Genomic DNA, 22119 nt, shown 5'->3' with positions numbered 1-22119 from the left:
CTATCAAACACTTAAGTTGCCTTCTCATCAACTTAGAAAATACTTGCCCATGTCACAGTACTTCAAAATTAACTTATTGTGCAAAACATCTTAGATATGTTTAAACATAAAAACCATTTCAAAGAATCTGAGTACTAGCGTTCATCTATAAACAAACAAATCTTTCTCTAAAACATTCCTCATCAATACATACGGGGGGCTTTAGTAGATTGATCTTCAAGAGCATCATTGAGATCAAACCCATCATTGTCATCTGGAAAATAAATGGTTACAGTTATTTCAACTTACTGATTTACACTTTCAGTTTTACCCAGTTGTACAGTGGTAATTTTAGATAAGGTGCCCTGACGTGTGAGGCAGGCTTGCTCTGAGTTTCATGTATTCATCCACAAGAGCCTGATGGCCAAACCATAAGCCAGTCAGCAATTGACTGGCACTCCATCCAACACTATCATATCTATTGGGTGGGGATGGTGTGGGTGCGACAGGGAGAAAATGTCCATGTGTCAGTTGTCACAAAAATTCAGAGTTTCAGCAGCAAAACATTAATCAATAATGTCAAGTACAGCAACGAATACTCCAACTGGATGATACAGCTGATTGATGGTTTCACGACGGAGATCCATAGGCACTCCCTATACCAGGATTTGGATATCCCCAAGATGATGCCATTTCCCTGGACAGTGTTGAGCTTTTCCTTGATGATCTTCACCACCGACGCACAGTAGCAGCAGTGTGTACCATCCACAAGATAAACTGCAGCAATTTCACCAAGGCTCCTTAGACAGCACCTTCCAAACCCACGACCACTACCATCTAGAACGACAAGGGCAGCAGACGCATGGGAATACCACCATCTGCAAGTTCCCCTCCAAGCCACTCACCATCCTGACTTGGAAATATATCGCCGTTCCTTCACTGTCACTGGGTCAAAATCCTGGAACTCCCTCCTTAACTGCTCTGTGGGTGTACCTACACAACGGGGTCTGTAGCGGTTCAAGAAGGCTGCTCACCACCACCTTCTCAAGGGCAACTAGGGGATGGGCATAAATCCTGGCCTATAGCCACATCCAGTGAAAGAATAAAAAAAAAAGTTACAACCATCAGCCAGCCTCATCCATCCACAACAATTAGCCAAACAGCAGCACCAATAGCAATCATTAGCTACCCATGCCTCTTTAGAATATGATACACATTTCCCAATTCTTGAATATGAATGGGTGCAGGAAGTTGAGAGTTTCAGTTCAATATGTTTATACTGTCCTAATGTCGTTATTTTGACATCAACACAATTTCCCTATATTTATTATTTTTAATCTTGATCCATCTACCCAACCACATACAATCGTCTTCCAGGGTTGCTGAGGATTATATGAAATTTATTGGGAGTCCAGTAAGAAGATTCTTTGTAAAATATCTGATGCATTTTATTGATTAATATCTTGCTGCTGCCAATCTGAATTTTAGTGGCAGGTGCCACACAGTTATTTTCCTCCCACTCCCATCACCATTTCCCCCTCCCCCACCACTCCTCCTCCTCCTCCTCCTCCTCCTCCTTCCCCCCACTTCTCCTCTCCTTACTGCCTTCCCCCCCCCCCACCAAACCAGTAGTTACGATAATGCCACAATTTGTTTCCTGTTACAATCTGATCAGTGCGTTTTTAGAAGGAGGGAGAAAACTAAATGGACAGGTAGGAAAGCAGGTTAGGCACAAGAGGCACTTTCCACCCACCTGCTGAGAACCATGTAGCCACATTTACAAACAGAGATATATAAACTTTTTTGTTAAGAGATGCAAGACTTGCATAGGGCATGATACCTCAGGGAGACTGTGAAATAACTGTGCCGCTAGCTGTAAAATGGCCCGCAGCCAAACTTACTCATAAACACAAAACTACCAGTGGCTGAACACAACTGGCTGGCATGGTGTTGACATGTCTAACTACAAACTGCCACAGGTGATATTAGCCAATTTGTAAGGTTTAGACATCTAAAGTAAGGAGCGGTGCTTTACCCGATAACTAACAGCAACATGATAATAGTTTCAATTTTACTAAGTGGCAGGATTTCCCAAAGGCCTCGGGAGTCGTGAATTGCTCTGTGATACATCACTTTCCTTTTCCAATGTCACCACCTATCAGTCTCTCCACTTGCAACCATCAGCACGGGATTCTTTCATTTGTGTGTGCTCTGCCCAAAGGCAGGTCCTTGGCTCATTGTCTACTCATAAGACCATAAGACATAGGAGCAGAAATTAGGCCATTCTGCCCATCGAGTCTGCTCCGCCATTCAATCATGGCTGAGAAGTTTCTCAACCCCATTCTCCCGTCTTCTCCCCGTAAACTTTGATCCCCTTACCAATCAAGAACCCTAAGTATCTCGGTCTTAAATACACTCAATGACCTGGCCTCCACAGCCTTCTGTGGCAATGAATTCCATAGATTCACCACTCTCTGGCTAAAGAAGTTTCTCCTCATCTCTCTTCTAAAAGGTCTTCCCTTTACTCTGAGGCTGTGCCCTCGGGGCCTAGTCTCTCCTACTAATGGAAACATCTTCCCCACGTCCACTCTATCCAGGCCTTTCAGTATTCTATAAGTTTCAATCAGAACCCCCCTCATCCTTCTAAACTCCATTGAGTATAGACACAGAGTACTCAAACATTCCTCATATGTTAAGCCTTTCATTCCTGGGATCATTCTCGTGAACCTCCTCTGGAACCTCTTTAAGGCCAGCACATCCTTCCTGAGATACGGGGCCCAAAACTGCTCACAATATTCTAAATGTGGTCTGACCAGAGCCTTATAAAGCCTCAGCAGCACATCCCTGCTTTTATATTCTAGTCCTCTCGAAATAAATGCCAACATTGCATTTGCCTTCCTAACTACCAACTCAACCTGCAAGTTAACCTTAAGAGAATCCTGGACTAGGACTCCCAAGTCCCTTTGCACTCCAGATTTCTGAATGCTCTCCACATTTAGAAAATAGTCTATGCCTCTATTCTTCCTACCAAAGTGCATGACCTCACACTTCCCCACGTTGTATTCCATCTGCCACTTTGTTTAGGATGGCAGCCAGTGACTAGTGGAGTTCCGCATGGGGTCAGTGTTAGGACCACAATTTATCGCTTTATACATTAATGATCCAGATGAAGGAACTGAGGGCATCCTGGCTAAGTTTGCAGATGATACAAAGATAGGTAGAGGGACAGGTAGTATTGAGGAGGCGGGGAGGCTGCAGAAGGATTTGGACAGGTTAGGAAAATGGGCAAAGAAGTGGCAGATGGAATACAACGTGGGGAAATGTGAGGTCATGCACTTTGGTAGGAAGAATAGAGGCATAGACTATTTTCTAAGTGGTGGGATAAGCTGCCATCCAAACATAGAGTAAAGAATATAATAAATAGGTAAAAGAAAGCAGCAGCGGCTTCCAGCTGTCAACAGCAGCTTGTGGAATTAAAATACAATTAATAAATCTGGAATTAAAACCTAGTCTAATGGTGACCACAAATCCTATGACGATTGTCATAGAAACCCAGCTTGTCCACTAATCTCCTTTAGGGAAGGAGAGTTGCCGTTCTTACCTGGTCTGGCCTACATGTGACTCCAGATCCACAGAAATGTGGCTGACTCTTAGCTGCCCTCTGAAATAGCCTAGCAACCAGTTGTATCAAACCGCTCTAGTCTACGAGGAGTGAAACTGGATGGGCCACCCGACAACGACCTAGACACCCAGAACTGTTGATCCTGTAAAGTCTTCCTTACTGACATCTGAGGACTTGTTCCACAGTTGGGAGTGCTACCCCACAGATTAATTGAGCAATATCCTGACGTAGTCATACACATGGAATCATACCTTAGCGATAATGTCCCAGACACCACCATCAACATCCATTTCCCACCAAGAGGACAAACCAAGAGGTGGCTGCATTGTCGGATACAATTTGAATGGATTTGGCCTGGGAGTCCAAATCATCGACTATGGATCCCAAGAGATCTCATGACATCAGATCAAACATGAGCAAGGAAACCTCCTGTTGGTTCCCACCTACTGCTCCCACCGACTGCCCCCACACACCCGCGCCCCCACCCCCCCCCCCCCCCCCCCCCCAACCAAGCCACTCCACTTCAGCTGATAAATCAATGCTCCTCCACGTTGAACATCACTTGGAGGAAGCACTGAGGGTGGCAAGGGCACATGAGGTGAGGGACTTAAATGTCCATCACCAAGAGAGACTTGGTAGCACCATTGCAGGCTGAGCTGGCCAAGTCCTAAAGGATATAGCTGCTAGACTGGGTCTTTGGCAGGTTTTGAGGGAACCAAAAAGAGGGCAAAACCTACTTGACCTTGTCCTCACCAATTTATCTGTTGCTGATTTATCTCTGACAGTATTGGTAGGGGTCACCACCGCACATTCATTGTGGAGACAAAGTCCCATCTTCAAATTGAAAATCCCCTCCATGTTGTGTGGCACTGCCATTGTGCTAACTCAAACAGATCTAGCAACTCAAAACTGGGCATCCATGAGGCACTGTGGGCCATCGGCAGCAGCAGAATTATATACACCACAACTGGTAGACTCCTGGTCTGGCACTTTCCCCACTCTTATTACTATCATCAAGCCAGGGGATCAACCTTAGTTCAATGAAGAGGGCAGGAGGGCACAGGAGCAGCACCAGGCATACCTGAAAATGAGGTGTCAACCTGGTGAAGCTATAACATAGGACTACTTGCATGCCAAACAGCAGAGGCAGCGAGTGATAGAGCTAAGCGATCCCACAACCAGTCGTGAATGGCGGTGGATAATTAAATTACTAACAGGAGTAGGAGACTCCACAAATATCCCCATCCTCAAAGATGGGGAAGCCCAGCAGAATAGTGCAAAAGATAAGGCTGAAGCATTTGCAGCCACCTTCAGCCAGAAGTGCTGAGTGGATGATCCATCTTGGCCTCTTCCTGAGGTCCTCAGCATCACAGATGCCAGTCTTCAGCCAATTCAATTCAATCCAGATGATATCAAGAAATGGCTGAAGCACTGGATGCTGCAAAGGTGCTGGGCCTTGACAACATTCTGGCAATAGTACTGAAGACTTGTGCTCCAGAACCTGCCGTGCCTCTAGCTAAGCTGTTCCAGTACAGCTACAACACTGGCACCTAGCCAGCAACGTGGAAAATTGACCAGGTATGCCCTGTACACAAAAAGCAGGAGAAATCCCACCCAGCCAATTACCGATCAGTCTACTCTCAAACATCAGCAAAGCAATGAAAGGAGCCATCAAGCAGCACTTGCTTGGCAATAATCTGCGCACCGATGCTCTGTTTGTGTTCTGCCAGGGCCACTTAGCTCCTGACCTCAATGCAGCCTTATCCAAACATGGGATGAGGTGGGGGAGGTGGGGGTGGGTGGATGTTGTGGTTATCAAGCTGGACCTGTATCCATTGGAGTTTAGGAGAATGAGAGGTGAACTTATTGAAACATGTAAGGTTCTGAAGGGAGTTGATAACAGTGGATACTGATAGGATGTTTCCCCTTGTGGGACAGATTAGAACTAACGGATACAATATAAAAATAAGGGGCTCCCATATAAGACGGAGATGAGGAGAAATCCTTTCTCTTAGAGGGTCCTGAGTCTTTGGGCCTGTCTTCCCCATACAGTTGTGGAGGCAGGGTCAAATGAATATTTTTAGGGCAATGAATCCTTGACTAACAGGGGAGTCAAAGGTTACCGAGTGTAAGTAGGAAAGTGGAGTTCAGGCCAGAATCAGATCAGCCAGGATCCTATTGAATGGTGGTGCAGGTTTGAGGGGCCCAATGGCCTACTCCTGCCCCTAATTTGTGCGTTCGTATGTGCAGGTGTTCCTAAAAGAGCTTCCCTTCTTCGCTTAACCTCGAAGTAAAACATCAACAACAGGTTCAGCAAGAATGAAATCTACCAAATAAAATCTCTATCAAACACTTAAATTGTCTTCTCATCAACTTAGAGAACACTTGCCCATGTCGCTGTACTTCAAAATTAACTTATTGTGCAAAACATCTTAGATATGTTTAAACATAAACACCATTTCAAAGAATCTGAGTACTAGTACATCTATAAACAACCAAATCTTCCTCTAAAAACATTCCTCATCAATACATACGTGAGGCTTTAGTAGAATGATCTTCAAGAGCATCACTGAGATCAAACCCATCATTGTCATCTGGAAAATAAATGGTTACAGTTATTTCAACTTACTGATTTACACTTTCAGTTTTACCCAGTAGTACAGTGGCAATTTTAGATAAGGTGCCCTGACGTGTGAGGCAGGCTTGCTCTGAGTTTCATGTATTCATCCACAAGAGCCTGATAGCCAAACCATAAGCCAGTCAGCAACTGACTGGCACCCCATCTAACACTATCATATCTATTGGGTGGGGATGGGGTGGGTGCAACAGTGAGAAAATGTCCACGTGTCAGTTGTCACAAAAATTCAGAGTGGCAGCAGCAAAACATTAATCAATGATGTCAAGTACAGCAATGAATCCTCCAACTGGATGATACAGCTGATCGATGGTTTCACGACGGAGATCCATAGGCACTCCCTACACCAGGATTTGGATATCCCCAAGATGATGCCATTTCCCTGGACTGTGTTGAGCTTTTCCTTGATGATCTTCACCACCGACGCACAGTAGCAGCAGTGTGTACCATCCACAAGATGAACTGCAGCAATTTCACCAAGGCTCCTTAGACAGCACCTTCCAAACCCACGACCACTACCATCTAGAACGACAAGGGCAGCAGACGCATGGGAACACCACCATCTGCAAGTTCCCCTCCAAGCCACTCACCATCCTGACTTGGAAATATATCGCCGTACCTTCACTGTCACCGGGTCAAAATTCTGGAACTCCCTCCCTAACAGCTCTGTGGGTGTATCGACACCACAGGGACTGTAGCGGTTCAGGAAGGCTGCTCACCACCACCTTCTCAAGGGCAACTAGGGGATGGGCATAAATGCTGGCCTATAGCCACATCCAGTGAAAGAATAAAAAAATAGTTGCAACCATCAGCCAGCCTCATCCATCCACAACAATTAGCCAAACAGCAGCACCAATAGCAATCACTAGCTACCCTTGCCTCTTTAGAATATGATACACATTTCCCAATTCTTGAATATGAATGGGTGCAGGAAGTTGAGAGTTTCAGTTCAATATGTTTATACTGTCCTAATGTTGTTATTTTGACATCAACACAATTTCCCTATATTTATTATTTTTAATCTTGATCCATCTACCCAAGCACATACAATCGTCTTCCAGGGTTGCTGAGGATTATATGAAATTTATTTGGCGTCCAGTAAGAAGATTCTTTGTAAAATATCTGATGCATTTTCCAACAACTTTTATTGTTTAATAGGTTGCTGCTGCCACTCTGAATTTTAGTGGCAGGTGCCACACAGTTATTTTCTCCCCTCCCCATCACCATTTCCCCCTCCCCCACCACTCCTCCTCCTCCTTCCCCACTTCTCCTCTCCTTACTGCCTTCCCCCCCCCCCCCCCCCCGCACCAAACCAGTAGTTACGATAATGCCACAATTTGTTTCCTGTGACAATCTGATCAGTACGTTTTTAGAAGGAGGGAGAAAACCAACTGGACAGGTGGGAAATCAGGTTAGGCACAAGAGGCACTTTCCACCCACCTGCTGAGAACCATGTAGCCACATTTACAAACAGAGATATATAAACTTTTTTGTTAAGAGATGCAAGACTTGCATAGGGCATGATACCTCAGGGAGACTGTGAAATAACTGTGCCGCTAGCTGTAAAATGGCCCGCAGCCAAACTTACCCATAAACACAAAACTACCAGTGGCTGAACACAACTGGCTGGCATGGTGTTGACATGTCTAACTACAAACTGCCACAGGTGATATTAGCCAATTTGTAAGGTTTAGACATCTAAAGTAAGGAGCGGTGCTTTACCCGATAACTAACAGCAACATGGTAATAGTTTCAATTTTACTGAGTGGCAGGATTTCCAAAGGCCTCGGGTGTTGTGAATTGCTCTGTGATACATCACTTTCCTTTTCCAATGTCACCACCTATCAGTCTCTCCACTTGCAACCATCAGCACGGGATTCTTTCATTTGTGTGTGCTCTGCCCAAAGGCAGGTCCTTGGCTCATTGTCTACTCATAAGACCATAAGATATAGGAGCAGAAATTAGGCCATTCGGCCCATTGACTCTGCTCCGCCATTCAATCATGGCTGATAAGTTTCTCAACCCCATTCTCCCACCTTCTCCCCATAACCTTTGATCCCCTTACCAATCAAGAACCTATCTATCTCGGTCTTAAATACCCTCAATGCCCTGGCCTCCACAGCCTTCTGTGACAATGAATTCCATAGATTCACCACTCTCTGGCTAAAGATGTTTCTCCTCATCTCTCTTCTAAAAGGTCTTCCCTTTACTCTGAGGCTGTGCCCTCAGGTCCGAATCTCTCCTACTAATGGAAACATCTTCCCCATGTCCACTCTATCCAGGCCTTTCAGTATTCTATGAGTTTCAATCAGATCCCCCCTCATCCTTCTAAACTTCCATCGAGTATAGACCCAGAGTCCTCAAACGTTCCTCATATGTTAAGCCTTTCATTCCTGGGATCATTCTCGTGAACCTCCTCTGGACCCTCTTCAGGGCCAGTACATCCTTCCTGAGATACGGGGCCCAAAATTGCTCACAATATTCTAAATGTGGTCTGACCAGAGCCTTATAAAGTCTCAGCAGAATATCCCTGCTTTTATTTTCTAGTTCTCTCGAAATAAATGCCAACATTGCATTTGCCTTCCTAACTACCGACTCAATCTGCAAGTTAACCTTAAGAGAATCCTGGACTAGGACTCCCAAGTCCCTTTGCACTCCAAACTTCTGCATTATCTCCCCATTTAGAAAATAGTCCATGCCTCTATTCTTCCTACCAAAGTGCATAATCTCACACTTCCCCACGTTGTATTCCATCTGCCACTTCTTTGTTCAGGATGGCAGCCGGTGACTAGTGGAGTTCCGCAGGGGTCAGTGTTGGGACTACAACTTTTCACTTTATACATTAATGATCCAGATGAAGGAACTGAGGGCATCCTGGCTAAGTTTGCAGATGATACAAAGATAGGTGGAGGGACAAGTAGTATTGAGGAGGCGGGGAGGCTGCAGAAGGATTTGGATATTTTAGGAGAATGGGCAAAGAAGTGGCAGATGGAATACAACGTGGGGAAATGTGAGGTCATGCACTTTGGTAGGAAGAATAGAGGCATAGAAATGGGGAGAGAATTCAGAAATCTGGAGTGCAAAGGAACTTGGGAGTCCTAGTCTATGCTTCATCCTGAGCCATTTCCTTGGCTGGTTGTTTCCCCACCCTCCACAATTCCCTTTGTGGTCATTTGCTACTACCTTCTGCACTCAAGAGCAGGGCAAGGAGGTAGGTCCTAAGTCTAACACAGCTGAAATGGGAATCAAACCCATGCTGTTGCCGTTATTTTGAACCATACAATAGCCATCCGGCCAACTGAGTTAAACGACCCTTCAAGGCTATGGGCCAAGTGCTGGTAAATGGGATTAGGTTGGTCGGTCAGGTGTTTCTCACTTGTTGGTGCAGACTCAATGGGCCGAAGGGCCCCTTCTGCACTGTGATTCTGTGACCCCTCAGCCCTGGATTTTGCAGGTCAAATGTTCACTTTCCAAGCAGCTGTCAGGATGCCTTCAATTTAACGTCCACATGCTTCTACTAATATTTAACCAACAAAGGCAAGACTTAGGGTGGCTAAAAGTATTGATAGGGAAAAATGGGTTCAGTAGTGGCATTCACTTCACTATACATGTGCCCTGCTGATACCCTGCGTGGCTTCCTTCATCACCCTGAAGCCACCCTGAATCTTGTCTATGTTGGTCAAATATTGGTGGAACTGGTAAGTTCCAATCAAACCCTCACTAAATCACAGCCCATCATTACGTACCCCAGGGTTCAGTGGGATCATCTTTCAAAGCGTCATTCAGATCAAACCCGTCATCAATCTCTGAAAGGTAACACGTACAATCACTTTAATTTACTACAACAACAACAATAATATGCTTTAATAAAACGCCTTTAATGTGGTAAAACATCCCCAGGAGATTCACAGGATTGTAATCAGGGAAAATAAAACTTAGTTAAACTTTAAGGTACCACTTGTAGATATGCAACGCTCAAGCAACATCAGAAAAAACAGTTCATCTGGTCATTATCACGTTGTTTGTGGCAGTTTGCTGAGCGCAAATTGAGTGCCGTATTTCCTATATTACAGGATCACAGTTGTTATGGTGAAGGCAGAGGTCATTCGGCCCATCCTATCTGCACCAGCTCTCTGATTGATTAACTCACCTTGTCCCATTTCCCTGCCTTTTCCCTGTAACCCTGTACATTCTTCCTTTTCAGATAACAGTGTAATTCCATCTTGTATGCTTCAATTGAACCCAGTCTCCACCACACTCCCAGGCAGAGCATTCCACACCAGTCGAGTCACTTCTGCTTCTTTTACTAATATTTTAATTCTGTGCCCTCTCGTTCTTGATCCTTTCACAGCTTCTCCCTATCGCCTGTCCAGACCCCTCATGATTTTGAACATCTCTATCAAATCTCCACTCAGCCTTCTTTCTTCAAGGAAAAGAGTCATAACTTCTCCAATCTATCTTTGTAACTGAAGTTTCCCTGAAACCATTCTTGTGAATCTTTTCTGAACCCTCTCTAATGCCTTCACATCCTTCCTAAAGTGCAACACCCAGAACTGGATGTAATACTCTAGCTAAGGCCGAACTTGGGTCTTATACAAGTTCAACATAACCTTCTTGCTCTTGTATTCTATGCCCCTATTAATAAAGCTCAGGATACTGTATGCTTTATTAACAGCACTCTCAGCCTGTCCTGCCACCTTCGATGACTTATGTACATACACATCCAGGTCCCTGTGCTCCTGTACTTTCTTCAGAATTGTACCCTTTCTTTTACACTGCCTCTCCATGTTCTTCCTACCAAAATGAATCATTTCATGTTTCTCCACATTGAACTTCATTTGCTACCTGCCCACCCATTCCACCAACTTGTCTATGTCCTTTTAAAGTTCCACACTATCTTCCTCACAGATCACAATGCTTCCAAGTTTTGTACCATTCATAAATTTTGAAATTGTGCCCTGTACACCAAGGTCTAAGTTATTAATATATATCAGGAAAAGCAAGGGTGCCGACACTGACCCCTGGGGAACTCCTCTACAAACTTTCTTCCAGCCCAAAAAATATCCATTAATCACTATACTTTGTTTCTTGTCACTCAGCCAATTCCATATCCTTGTTGCTGTCACTTTTACTCCAAAGCTATAAGTTTGTTCCCAAGGGTGGCACGGTAACAAATGCCTTTTGGAAGTCCATGTACACCACATCCACAGCATTACCCTCATTAACCTTCTCTGGTACCTCATCAAAAAACTCCAACAAGTTAATTAAACATGATTTTCTCTTAAGAAATCCACACCAGCTTTCCTTAATTAACCTGCATTTCATGGGATGTGGGCATAGATGGCATGGCCAGCATTTGTTGCCCATCCCTAATCGCCCTTGAACTAAGTGGCCTGCTAGGCCATTTCAGAGGGCAATGAAGAGTCAGCCACTGGGTATGGAGTCACATGTAGGCCAGGCTGGGTAAGGACAGTAGTGAGCCAGATGGGCTTTTACAACAATTGATGATAGTTTCATGGTCATGGAGACTAGCTTTCAATTCCAGATTTATTAATTGGGTTTATATTCCACCATCTGCCATGGTGGGATTTGAACCCATGTCCCAAGAACATTAGTCTGGGCCTCTGGGTTACTAGTCCAGTGATATTAAACTACACCATCATCTCCCCCAATGTGATTATTAATTTTGTCTGGAATTATTGTTTCTAGAAGTTTCCCCACTAACAAAGTTAAACTAACCGGCCAGTAGTTGTTCAGCTTATCTTTATCCCCTTTTTTGTGTAATGTCTGCAATTCTCCAATCGTCCAGAACCACCCGAGTCTAAGGAAGACTGAAAAATTACGGCCAGTGCCCCTGCAATTTCCACTCTCATTCCCACAAATCCTTGGATACATCTCACCTAATCCCAGTGCTTTATCAACTTTAAGTGCAGATAACCTATCCAATACTACGTCCTTTTCAATTTTAAAGCGTTCTAGCGTCTCAAGTACCTCCTCTTTTACCATGTTACCATGAAGGCCTGGTTAGCATCTTCTTCCTTGGTAAAGACAAACGCAGAAGTATAATTTAATACCTCAGCCATACCCTGCCTCCATGTGTAAATCTCTTTTTGGCCCCTAATCGGCTCCACTCCTTTTACCACCTTTTTATTATTTATATGCCGATAGACGACTTTGGCATTCCCTTTTATATTAGCTGCCAGTCTCATATGCTTTTTTTAGTTGTTTCTTCACCTCCCCTCTGAACCTTCTGTATTCAGCTTGGTTTTCAAATGTATTTTCTACCTGACACCTGTCATAAGCACACTTTTTCTTCTTTATCTTGAATTTCAATCTCCTTTGTCATCCAGGGAGCTCTAGATTTGTTTGCCCTACCTTTCCCTTTTGAGGGAACATACCTTGACTGTGCCTGAACTCTCTCTTTGAAGGTAGCCCATCGTTCAGCTACCGTTTCCCCTTCCAACCTTTGATTCCAAGACCACTACACTTCAAAGAATACTTCATTGTAAAACGCTTCAAGGTGTCCAATGGTCGCGAAAAGTGTTGTCTACATGTAAGTCCTTTTTTTTAACCTTTTAAATTTCAATTTACTCAAGTGTTCAGGTTTTTTGTTAAAAACTGCAGCAACTTCCCAGTGGGTGTACATATGCCAACTAGGCACATTTAAAGCAGACTCAGCATTTACAATCCCAATGCACATATTCACAATTCAAAGCCAGCGTTGATGAGGCCGCGTCACGCAATGGCTTCTACCCAACTTCTATAAGTGACGTGTGAGGAGTTCTCGCACTAGGTGTGAAGGTTACATCCAATCCCTTTTTGGAATGCATGCATTGAATTGGTTTGCCTCCGATCTGGAAGAACATCCCTGTTTTCAGGGCCTCACTTAAGCTCAGGGGCCACACTTCACAAATTTCATCCTTAGTCCTTCTTAGTAGGCTCGGATGGACAGTGGGATGGGGCTGAAGCATGATTGCTTTGAGCCCATTAAGCCTGTCTTTATTAAAACATTGGCTGTGGAATATTGGAATCACAATTTTACATGCCAAGTTGTCAACATAACCCACGCCATCAGCTGAGGCATTGAGCTAGCCGGCCAGCCAACAATCCCAATGGGAGCCACAACAAGAGTACTGCATCCAGTTTTGGTCACCACACTTGAGAGGATGCCGAGGGGATTTACCAGAATGGTTCCAGGGGTGGGCAATTTTAGCTACAAAATTAGATTGGAGAAGCTGGGGTTGTTCTCCTTGGAGCAAAGGACATTGAGAGGAGACTTGTTAGAGGCATACATGACTTTTAAGATTTCGACAAAGCAATCTGTTCCCATTAGTGAATGGTATCAGGGGGACACAGAATTAAGGTTTTGGGAAAGACATCACAGGGGAAGATGTGAGGACGAACTTTTTTTCCCCCCCAAACACAGCAAGTGGTAATGATCTGGAACTTGTCTATGAGAGTGAAGGGATTGGATGGGCATTTGAGGGAAATAAATTTGCAGGGTTATGGGGATAGAGCAGAGGAACGGGACTAATTGGACTGCTCTACAGGGATCTCGATGGGACGAATGGCCTCCTGGGTCTCTATGGCTCTACTTTCGGAGAAGGCTTGCCAGGATGTTTTCAGGAATGTGGGACTCCAGCTATAAGGAGAGGTTGGAGAAGTTACAACGGTCCTCCTGAAACAGGGAAGGTCACCAATGTGACCTATTAGGAGGTTTTCAAGATAGGGATAGGGCTTTGGTAGAATAAATGCCAAGTGGGTCAATAACTGGAGTCACAGATTTAAAATCATAGCAAGGGACCTAGAGGGGAGATGAGAAGAAACATTTTCATTCAATTATCAAGATTTGGATCATTCTACCTGAAAAGGTGGTGAAAGCTGATTCTATAAATAATTTCAAAAGAGAGTGTTAAGCTGGTGCATGGGGATGAAAAATTTCAGGGTTACAGATAAAAAAGGTGGAAGGGGGAATTAAGGGTATAGAACTAAGCACAGCTGCTCTTTTAAAGTGGCAGCATGAGGACAACAGGCTGAATGGCCTCCTTCTCTGCTGTAAGCTTCTATCAGTGTATCTCTTTGCAGTTCCAGCAAACGCCTTAGCTAGGACAGATACCGGTGCATATATACCAAAAAGACCACAGGATTTAATCCCGGTTTTTCTGTCAAGTTAGCTAGTCTCCGCCAGGACAACCAGTTAGGATGGAAGAGGAAATTTATGATGAATAAACACTGTTACTCCCAACAACATTTACTACTGCTCGTACACCTTACTACAACTAAGGAAACCTTAAAGCTACTAATAAATTTACATGAATTTTGAAGATAAACAAGCAAAATAGTCACCAACGAATTAATTATCTGGTTCCCTGTGATATTATACTTTAATTTCCCTGTTATGACACAGCAAATGGTAAATGCTGAGCTGTTCAAATCCTGGAGGGAAACTTGAAACAACTGTCACAACTAATTTTCAATTTGTATGTTTCGAGATGCGGGCTTTGAATTCAGTAATAATAGGACCACCGATTCTTAAGAGGCTCTTAATAAACTAAATTAAACATTTATTAATAAAAGATTATAAGCACATACGTCTACAAATTACTATTATAACTTCTAGACCCTTAATTAACTCCCAGTTATACTTTTGTGAAGGCAACAATAATACACACACATTTTAAAAGGCTCAGGCAAAGTAAACAATACCCTGAACAGTCAAATTCACAGTGAGTTTGTTTAACTTCAGTCCCTGGCAGCAGCCGTTTGGTACATACAGGCTGAAGGTGTTTCACATTTGTTGAATCTTAGACTGCCTAATCTTGCACACAGCCTTCTCTCCTTTATACATAATTTCCCCCTTTGAATGAAAATACCCATTGTTTCGCTATGCCTTTGGACTTTACCTTCCTGATAATAAAACTCTCATAGCACTAAGTTTTACCAGTAATCTTTGGGAAAAATAAACACACTGTTTCTAAACTGTACCTGGCTAGTGACACATTTCACCCCTCCTTTGAAAATAATCTAGCCTGGTTCATTTAAAAATGCAAATGTCCTTTTACACCTTACATTTTAAACTTCCCCCATGTTTACATCAAAGCCTTCAGACCAGCTGCCTTTAATCCAATTAGGTTTCTCTCTCTCACTCACACACATACACACACACACATACAGATAGCACTATTTTAATATAAATTTCAATAACATTATGAGAATTATTATATCTTCCTGACATCTCTCAAAACACAGTTGCTTCATTCTTTAGCCACAGACTGGACTGAATTGGGTAGCTCTCCTTGGTACCGCTGACTGCCTCTGGGTTCTCTTTTCACACATTCTTCTAGAGGTGGTTAATGCTTCTGGGTTCTCTTTGTACTCGCTCTTCTATGGGGTGGTTACAGCCTCAGAGTTCTCTTTGCAACCACTCTCAAAGAAAACAACCTATCCAACCTTTCCTCACAGTTAAAGTTCTCCAGTCCTGGCAGCATTCATGTTAATCTCCTCTGTACCCTCTCTAGTGCGATCACATTCTTCCTGTAATATGATGATCAGAATTGCAAGCAGTACCCTATTAATGGTTTAATTAGTGTTTTATACATTCTAGCATGAACTCCCTGTTCTTATATTCTATACCTCAGCTAATACATGCACTTGGGTCCCTCTGTTCCTCTACACTTCTCATTATCCTACCATTCAGTGTGACTTCCCCTGCTTTGTTTACGATCCCTAAATGCATTACCCACACTTCTCCGGATTGAATTCAATTTGCCACTTCTCTGCCCAACTGTGCCTATCGATACGTTTTTGCAGTCTACAGCTTTCTTCCTCACTATCAGCGATATAATCATTTTGGCATCATCTGCAAACACCTTAATCATGCCACCAACAGGTCAATATCAAGCTCGACATATGCACCTGCTGAATGACGTCACTGAATTGCACAAAAAACAATGTGATTCAATTCCTGAATAATGTGCATAGAAACCATTAAGAAACCATGAATCGAGTGAACCAGCCTGGGTATGTTTGGTGACTGTTCATAATACTTGGCGCAAATGTAGCGTTGCCTGTGATATTGTCAATCGCTTGTCTATGTGTGACAGTAAGCAGAATGCGTGACCCTGGCAGAGTGAATGCAAGCATCTCGCTTCTGATTTCACTTCCTTTTCTTTTTGCAGACCATTCTTTCACAAACCAACACTCACCTACAAAGAGGTTATATTTGTAGTGTTCACCACAACAGAACACCATTGTCATGCATTATCGGGTGTAGGCAGTTCAGCCCATTCTGCCCACCATGGAAATTCCACCTTGTTGGATCAGATTTATTATACTTTCTCCATAGCCCCTTATATCCTCATTCCCCATCTCCTTTTTAAACACTTAAATTTGTCCAGCACTTATAGGATTATAGGCCAATGGATTCCATATTCTGACAAACCTTTGCTTTTAACCACTTTAGATTGAATTTTAAGATTCCCTTACCACAGATATACTCCCTACTTAATCTCCCAACTTCCCTCCTTATTTTAAACAACTCATTTAATAACTCTTGCTCAGTTTCATATTTTTTTGTTACATTACACTGCATCAATCACTGTTTCAACCACTCCCACAACCAAAGGCTTTTGCAAATTGTTTTGGCCTCCACAATTCATTCAATTAGTTTCTTGACTGCAAACTTGGATACCTTCCTCCCTATTCCCAAATCCGGGTTATTTTTGGGCCCCACACTTTAATACGGGTGTCAAGGACTTAGAGAGTGTGCAGGAGGTGGTTTATTGGAATGATACCAGGGATGAAAGGCTTCAGTTCTGTGGAGAGATTAGAGAAACTGGGCCCATTCCCCATACATGAGAAAACATTGAAGGCAGATTTGTTCGCATTCACAATCATGAAGGGTTGTATTAGTTATTTTATTGAGCAACTCATGGGATTGGGGCATTGCTGACAAGACAAGGGGTTGAATACTCTGGGGAGTGGCAATCACCGTCAGACTGCCACTTCACACTTGTTTTCCCATCTTAGACAGGAGCTGAGCATTTCTCACCTGGATTTCCAACCCGGGCCCGCTGAGAAATGTGCAGCATAGCTGTTCCTGGAGTCCTTCTGTCCAGTGCAAAATCATCAGGGGAGACAAAGCCATGTCCCTTTTTTACAGGGATAGCTGCCATACTCTGGTAAGTTTAAATGTCCCAACCACTTTAAGAAACTAGGAGAGAAGGCAAGTGTATAAGTGGATGAGGGGGTAGGATGGCAGATAAGTGGGTGAGGAGTTAGAGTGGGTTGGGGAATAGACACATAGTGGGGTGGGGTGGGGGGGTGGTAGGCAGGGGGCTGTCCAGTACAAAAGCTACTCAGGAGTTAGAAGTGGTTTTAATCCTTCTAACTTCTCCTGGATAACTATTCTGGTCAGTAAGCTGGAAGCATCCAAAGTCTCTGACTTTGGATTGGAGTTTCGGAGAGTTCCAAATGCAGGGGAATTGCCCAATGCAAGTTGAAACTTCCTGGTCACTCTTTGTGTGGAGACTTCAGAGGGGGGTCCCCCAGGGCATCTTCTGGGTACCTCTGCCATACAGCCCACCAGAGAATGGAAGGTCTGGACCAAGCATTTCTTGCCCATCTCTAGTTATCTTTGAGAGGGTGGTGGTGAACCACCTTCTTGAACCACGGCAGTCTGTGTGGTGTAGTTACGCCCATAGTACTCTTAGGGAGTTCCATGAATTTGGCCCGTTGACGATGAAGAAATGGAGATACTTGTTCAGGTCAGAATGGTGGGAGGCTTGGAGGAACATGTGGAGCTGATGCTGTTTCCCCATTCGTCCGCTGCCTTTGTCCTTCTAGGTGGTAAAGGATGCAAGTTTGGAAGGTGCTGACTACGGTGCCTTGGTGAGTTGTCGAAGTGCATCTTGTAGTCGGCACACCTGTGCAGCCTGCACTGATGGTCGAGGGAGCAAATGTTTAAGGTGCTGGATGGGGTGCCAGTCAAGCAGATTGCTTGGTTCTACGTGGTGTCAAGCTTCTTGAGTATTTTTGGAGCTTCATTTCTCCAGGCAAACAGAGAGTGTTACATCCTGACTTGTGCTTTGTAGATAGTGGACAGGCTATGGGGAGTCAGGAGGTGAGTCACTCACCACCAAACTCCCAGTCTCTGACCTGCTCATGTGTCACAGTATTTATGTAAATACTGTGCCAATAAGTGGAAACTGTTTCCAAATAAAGAGAAACTGTCTCCAACAACAAAAAAAGGCTGATGACCAGAAATAATAGAATTAAGGTAATTGGCAAAGGAACAGGAGGTGACATTGGAAAAAGGAGCAAAGGCGATATGAGAAAATAACTTTTTCGCACAGCGAGTGGTTAGGGTCTAGAATGCACTTCCTGGGAGTGTGGTGGAGGCAGGTTCAATTGAGACATTCAAGAGGACGTTAACTGATTATTTGTAAAGAAGCAATCTTCAGGATTATGGAGACAAGGCAGAAGAATAGCTTCGGCGAAAATGCTCATTTGCAGAGCTGGTGCTGACACAAAGGGCTGAATGGCCTCCATCTGCACTGTAACGATTCTGTGAGCGGGCAAAAACAGTTCAAATGCACTTTCTTTCTAGATATGCTGATGTATGGTCATGTTCCAAGCTGTTTTCTTAATACTGTAGAATACATTGCAAATAAAAAACATTTGGTTGCAGGTTTGAAGCATTAGATCTCATAATTTCATAAATATTTATATTTGTGCAGCTGGAAATAATGAAACTATAATTTTAAAATGATTTCCATAGCTCGTGATAATCATGCTATATGCTTCAGATGTCACATCAAAAACACTTAAAATAGATAGACAGTTCCTGCTGTCTTTTTTCTGACCTTGATAACCTTATCCCTAAAGGCACAAGCTAGAGATTTCCATTCATCTGCTAATCTACAGAAGCTGCAATGAGCAAATAATGCAATACTTAAACTCACCATGTCTCTGTTTAGATCATGAACCCTTGGGTAGTACCTTGACAGCAGCCTTAAAGGGACAGGCCTGCTTAAACTTAATTACAGCCTCATAGCTAAAGGTTACAAACATCCAAGGTGATGGCAACCGGGACTTAGTGGTTATGTTCTGAGCCTCTGGAGCAGGAGGCTGTGGGTTTAAGTCTTACTCCAGAGGCTTCAGCACAAAACATAGACTTCAGTGGTGCACTTTCTGAAGTGCCATCTTTAGAATGAGATGTGAAACTGAGGCATCATCTGTTCTCTCAGTTGGGCATAAAATACCAAGTCTCCCAAGTGTCACGAAAATATAATAATTTTCATAATATTTTTCAGGTTTAGTGCAAAGTAGGTTTAAGGGGGGGGTGTGTTGTCTGTCTGGTTGTGTGATTTAATTACATCTTGTAGCCAAGCAGGCTGCAGGTTGAAGTTATCAAAAGAGGTAAGGTGTAGAAGTGTCTTTAATATGTTAATGAGTAAACATGGTTGGGGACTTAGCGTGCAATGTGCAAAGGGAATTTGCATTTGTAGAGAGATGAAAGAGGGATCTGATTTTCAAAGGGACCTCAGTCTGTTTACAAATAGCCAGACAAGCAAGCTGAGGAAGGTGTTTATTTTTCTCAAGGGTTATTGACAATTTTGTGGCAACATGAAAATATTTATATTATGAAAAAGTTAAAGTTCCAAAGACATACTGACATTGGGATTTATACATTATAGGGAGAAACATATATAAAGCAGAATGTTAGGAGGAAGGCATTGTAAGATCTAACAGAAGTGTGTGAGAGGCCTCCAATATTTGTGCATTAAGGCTGCTGTTTACAGAAACCGAAGCTGGGAAAAGCCACTTTGAATTCCACTGTCCAGAGTATTGTGTTTAACTTGCTGGATCTGTTTAAAATCTTTGTTTTTCCTGTTGCCTTAACAGGGATGCAACTGGAAGTCATATTAATTAGGGTCTTAGGAGTTATAATAGTAATTTATAGACTTATGTATGTGCTTGAAATCTTTTCTTTTGTTAAGAAATGCTTGATTTAGTTTTTTAAAAAATTAAAGTCTTTGTAGACTTATTACTTCTGAATTCAGAGCACACATCTCAAAATAAATAGAAATTGCAAAACTGTTTTGATCGCATGATCAAGTTTCCCTTGTGGATTCGATCTGCCTGGCACACTTCATCTGCTGCGTTATAACATAAGGCAGCACCTTCCAAACCCATGACTACTCCCATCTAGAAAGACAAGGGCAGCAGATACATGGGAACACTGCCACCTGGAATTTCCCCTCCAAGCCACTCGCCATCCTGACCTGGAAACACATCACCGTTCCTTCACTGTCGCTGGGTCAAAATCCTGGAACTCCCTCCCTAACAGCACTGTGGGTGCACCTACACCACATGGACTGCAGCGATTCAAGGAAGCTCACCACCATCTTCTCAATGGCAATTAGGGATGGGCAATAAATGCTGGCCTAGCCAGTGACACCCACATACCATCAATGAATTTTAAAAAAAAACTATTTTGAAGAACAGCAGGAGAGTTATCCCCTGTGTCCTGGTCAATATTCATCCCTCAACCAATATCACTAAAAAAAAACAGGTTATCTGGTCAGTATCACATTGCTATTTGTGGGAGCTTGCTGTGCACAAAGTGACATACTGTTTTGCCAACATTACAACAATGACCACACTTCCAGAGTATTTTCTGGGCTGTGTAGCACTTTGGGATATCTTGAAGTTATGAAAGGCGTTATGTAAATATAAGTTCTTCCTTTTAGAGTGAAGGGAGTCTCTTGCTGGTTACTGTAGAAGCAGCTTTCATTGCAGGCAAGTGTTCAGCTCCATTTTGTTCATAGGTGCTATATTAGTGAACAGTGCACTTGCTGAACATATTTTTGGGGGGGAAAAGCGAGAGCCAGAGTCAAACGTGCCTTAAACGAATGGGACAAAATTTCCGAATAACTGACACCCCCTTCAGACCTTACGTTTATTATCTTGCTGTTTTGGTAAACCTTCACCTGTAGACTGACTGAGACATGGAAAATCAGCACTTTAAAATATGTTGGTAATTTAAGATGATAGGTCCGGTGGCAGAATCCATAGGAATGCAAGAACGTAAGTAGGAGCAGGAGTAGACCATACAGCCTGGTGATCCTGCTCCGCCGTTCAATTTGACCATAACTGATCTTCGGATTCAACATCATTTTCCCGCTCACTCCCCATATCCCTTGATTCTTTGAGACACCAATAATCCATCTTTCTGAACGTTAAATATGTTCATTGATGGAGCATCTGCAACCCTCTGGGCTAGATAATTCAAATATTCACAGCGCTTTTAGTGAAGAATTTCTTCTTCATCTTAGTCCTAAATGATCGGCCTTTTATTTTTGGATTGTGCCATGTTTTAGATTCCCCGGGCAGGGGAAACAACCACTCCGTATCTCTAATGTAAAAACCCCTTCAGGTTCTTGTATGTTTCAATTAGTTCACGGTCATTCTTCTAAACGCCAGAGAATATGGAACCAGTTTACTCTCATTACAGGACATCCCTCTCACCCCAGCAACCAATCTAGTCCGCCTTCGCTGTACTGCCTCCAATGCAAGTATATGATTCCTTAAACACGGAGGCCAAAATTGCACACAGTATTCCAGGTGTGGGCTCACCAAATAACTGGCTGAGACTGCAATTACATTCCATTTGCAATTTCCCATGGCTTTAGCCATGTTCCTTCATATCTCCCTCGGAAAACGTGTGGAGGGATTTTGAAGGCTGATTGAATAAGTGTAGTTCAAAGCAGGTTGTCAATGGCCAACAAAGCCTGGAAGGGTAATTGAAATTGGGACCTTCCAGCTTAGAGGCAGGAGTGCCACTGACTGGGCCACTCAGGCTCCCTGGTAAGTACGTTTC

The 22119-nt window shown here is 43.4% G+C and overlaps 1 protein-coding gene across 7 annotated transcripts in view; it reads right to left on the bottom strand.

Annotated features, from left to right (window-relative positions):
- The window catches only part of LOC121284088 (CD99 antigen-like protein 2), a 57278-nt gene that overhangs the window by 29937 nt on the left and 5222 nt on the right, over nt 1–22119 (bottom strand). For 5 of the 7 annotated variants that reach the window (XM_041199147.1, XM_041199149.1, XM_041199151.1 and 2 more), the window contains 3 exons: nt 9983–10042; nt 6136–6195; nt 194–253 (listed from right to left, as the gene is read on the bottom strand). In XM_041199147.1, the coding sequence (XP_041055081.1) occupies nt 194–253; nt 6136–6195; nt 9983–10042 (180 nt within the window). The remainder of the gene's footprint in view (nt 1–193; nt 254–6135; nt 6196–9982; nt 10043–22119) is intronic. The other 2 variants (XM_041199150.1, XM_041199152.1) reach the window with 2 other exon arrangements.

Source organism: Carcharodon carcharias, chromosome 11, assembly GCF_017639515.1.
Source record: "Carcharodon carcharias isolate sCarCar2 chromosome 11, sCarCar2.pri, whole genome shotgun sequence".
Taxonomy (NCBI): domain Eukaryota; kingdom Metazoa; phylum Chordata; class Chondrichthyes; order Lamniformes; family Lamnidae; genus Carcharodon; species Carcharodon carcharias.
This window is presented reverse-complemented; position numbering and strand designations above follow the sequence as displayed.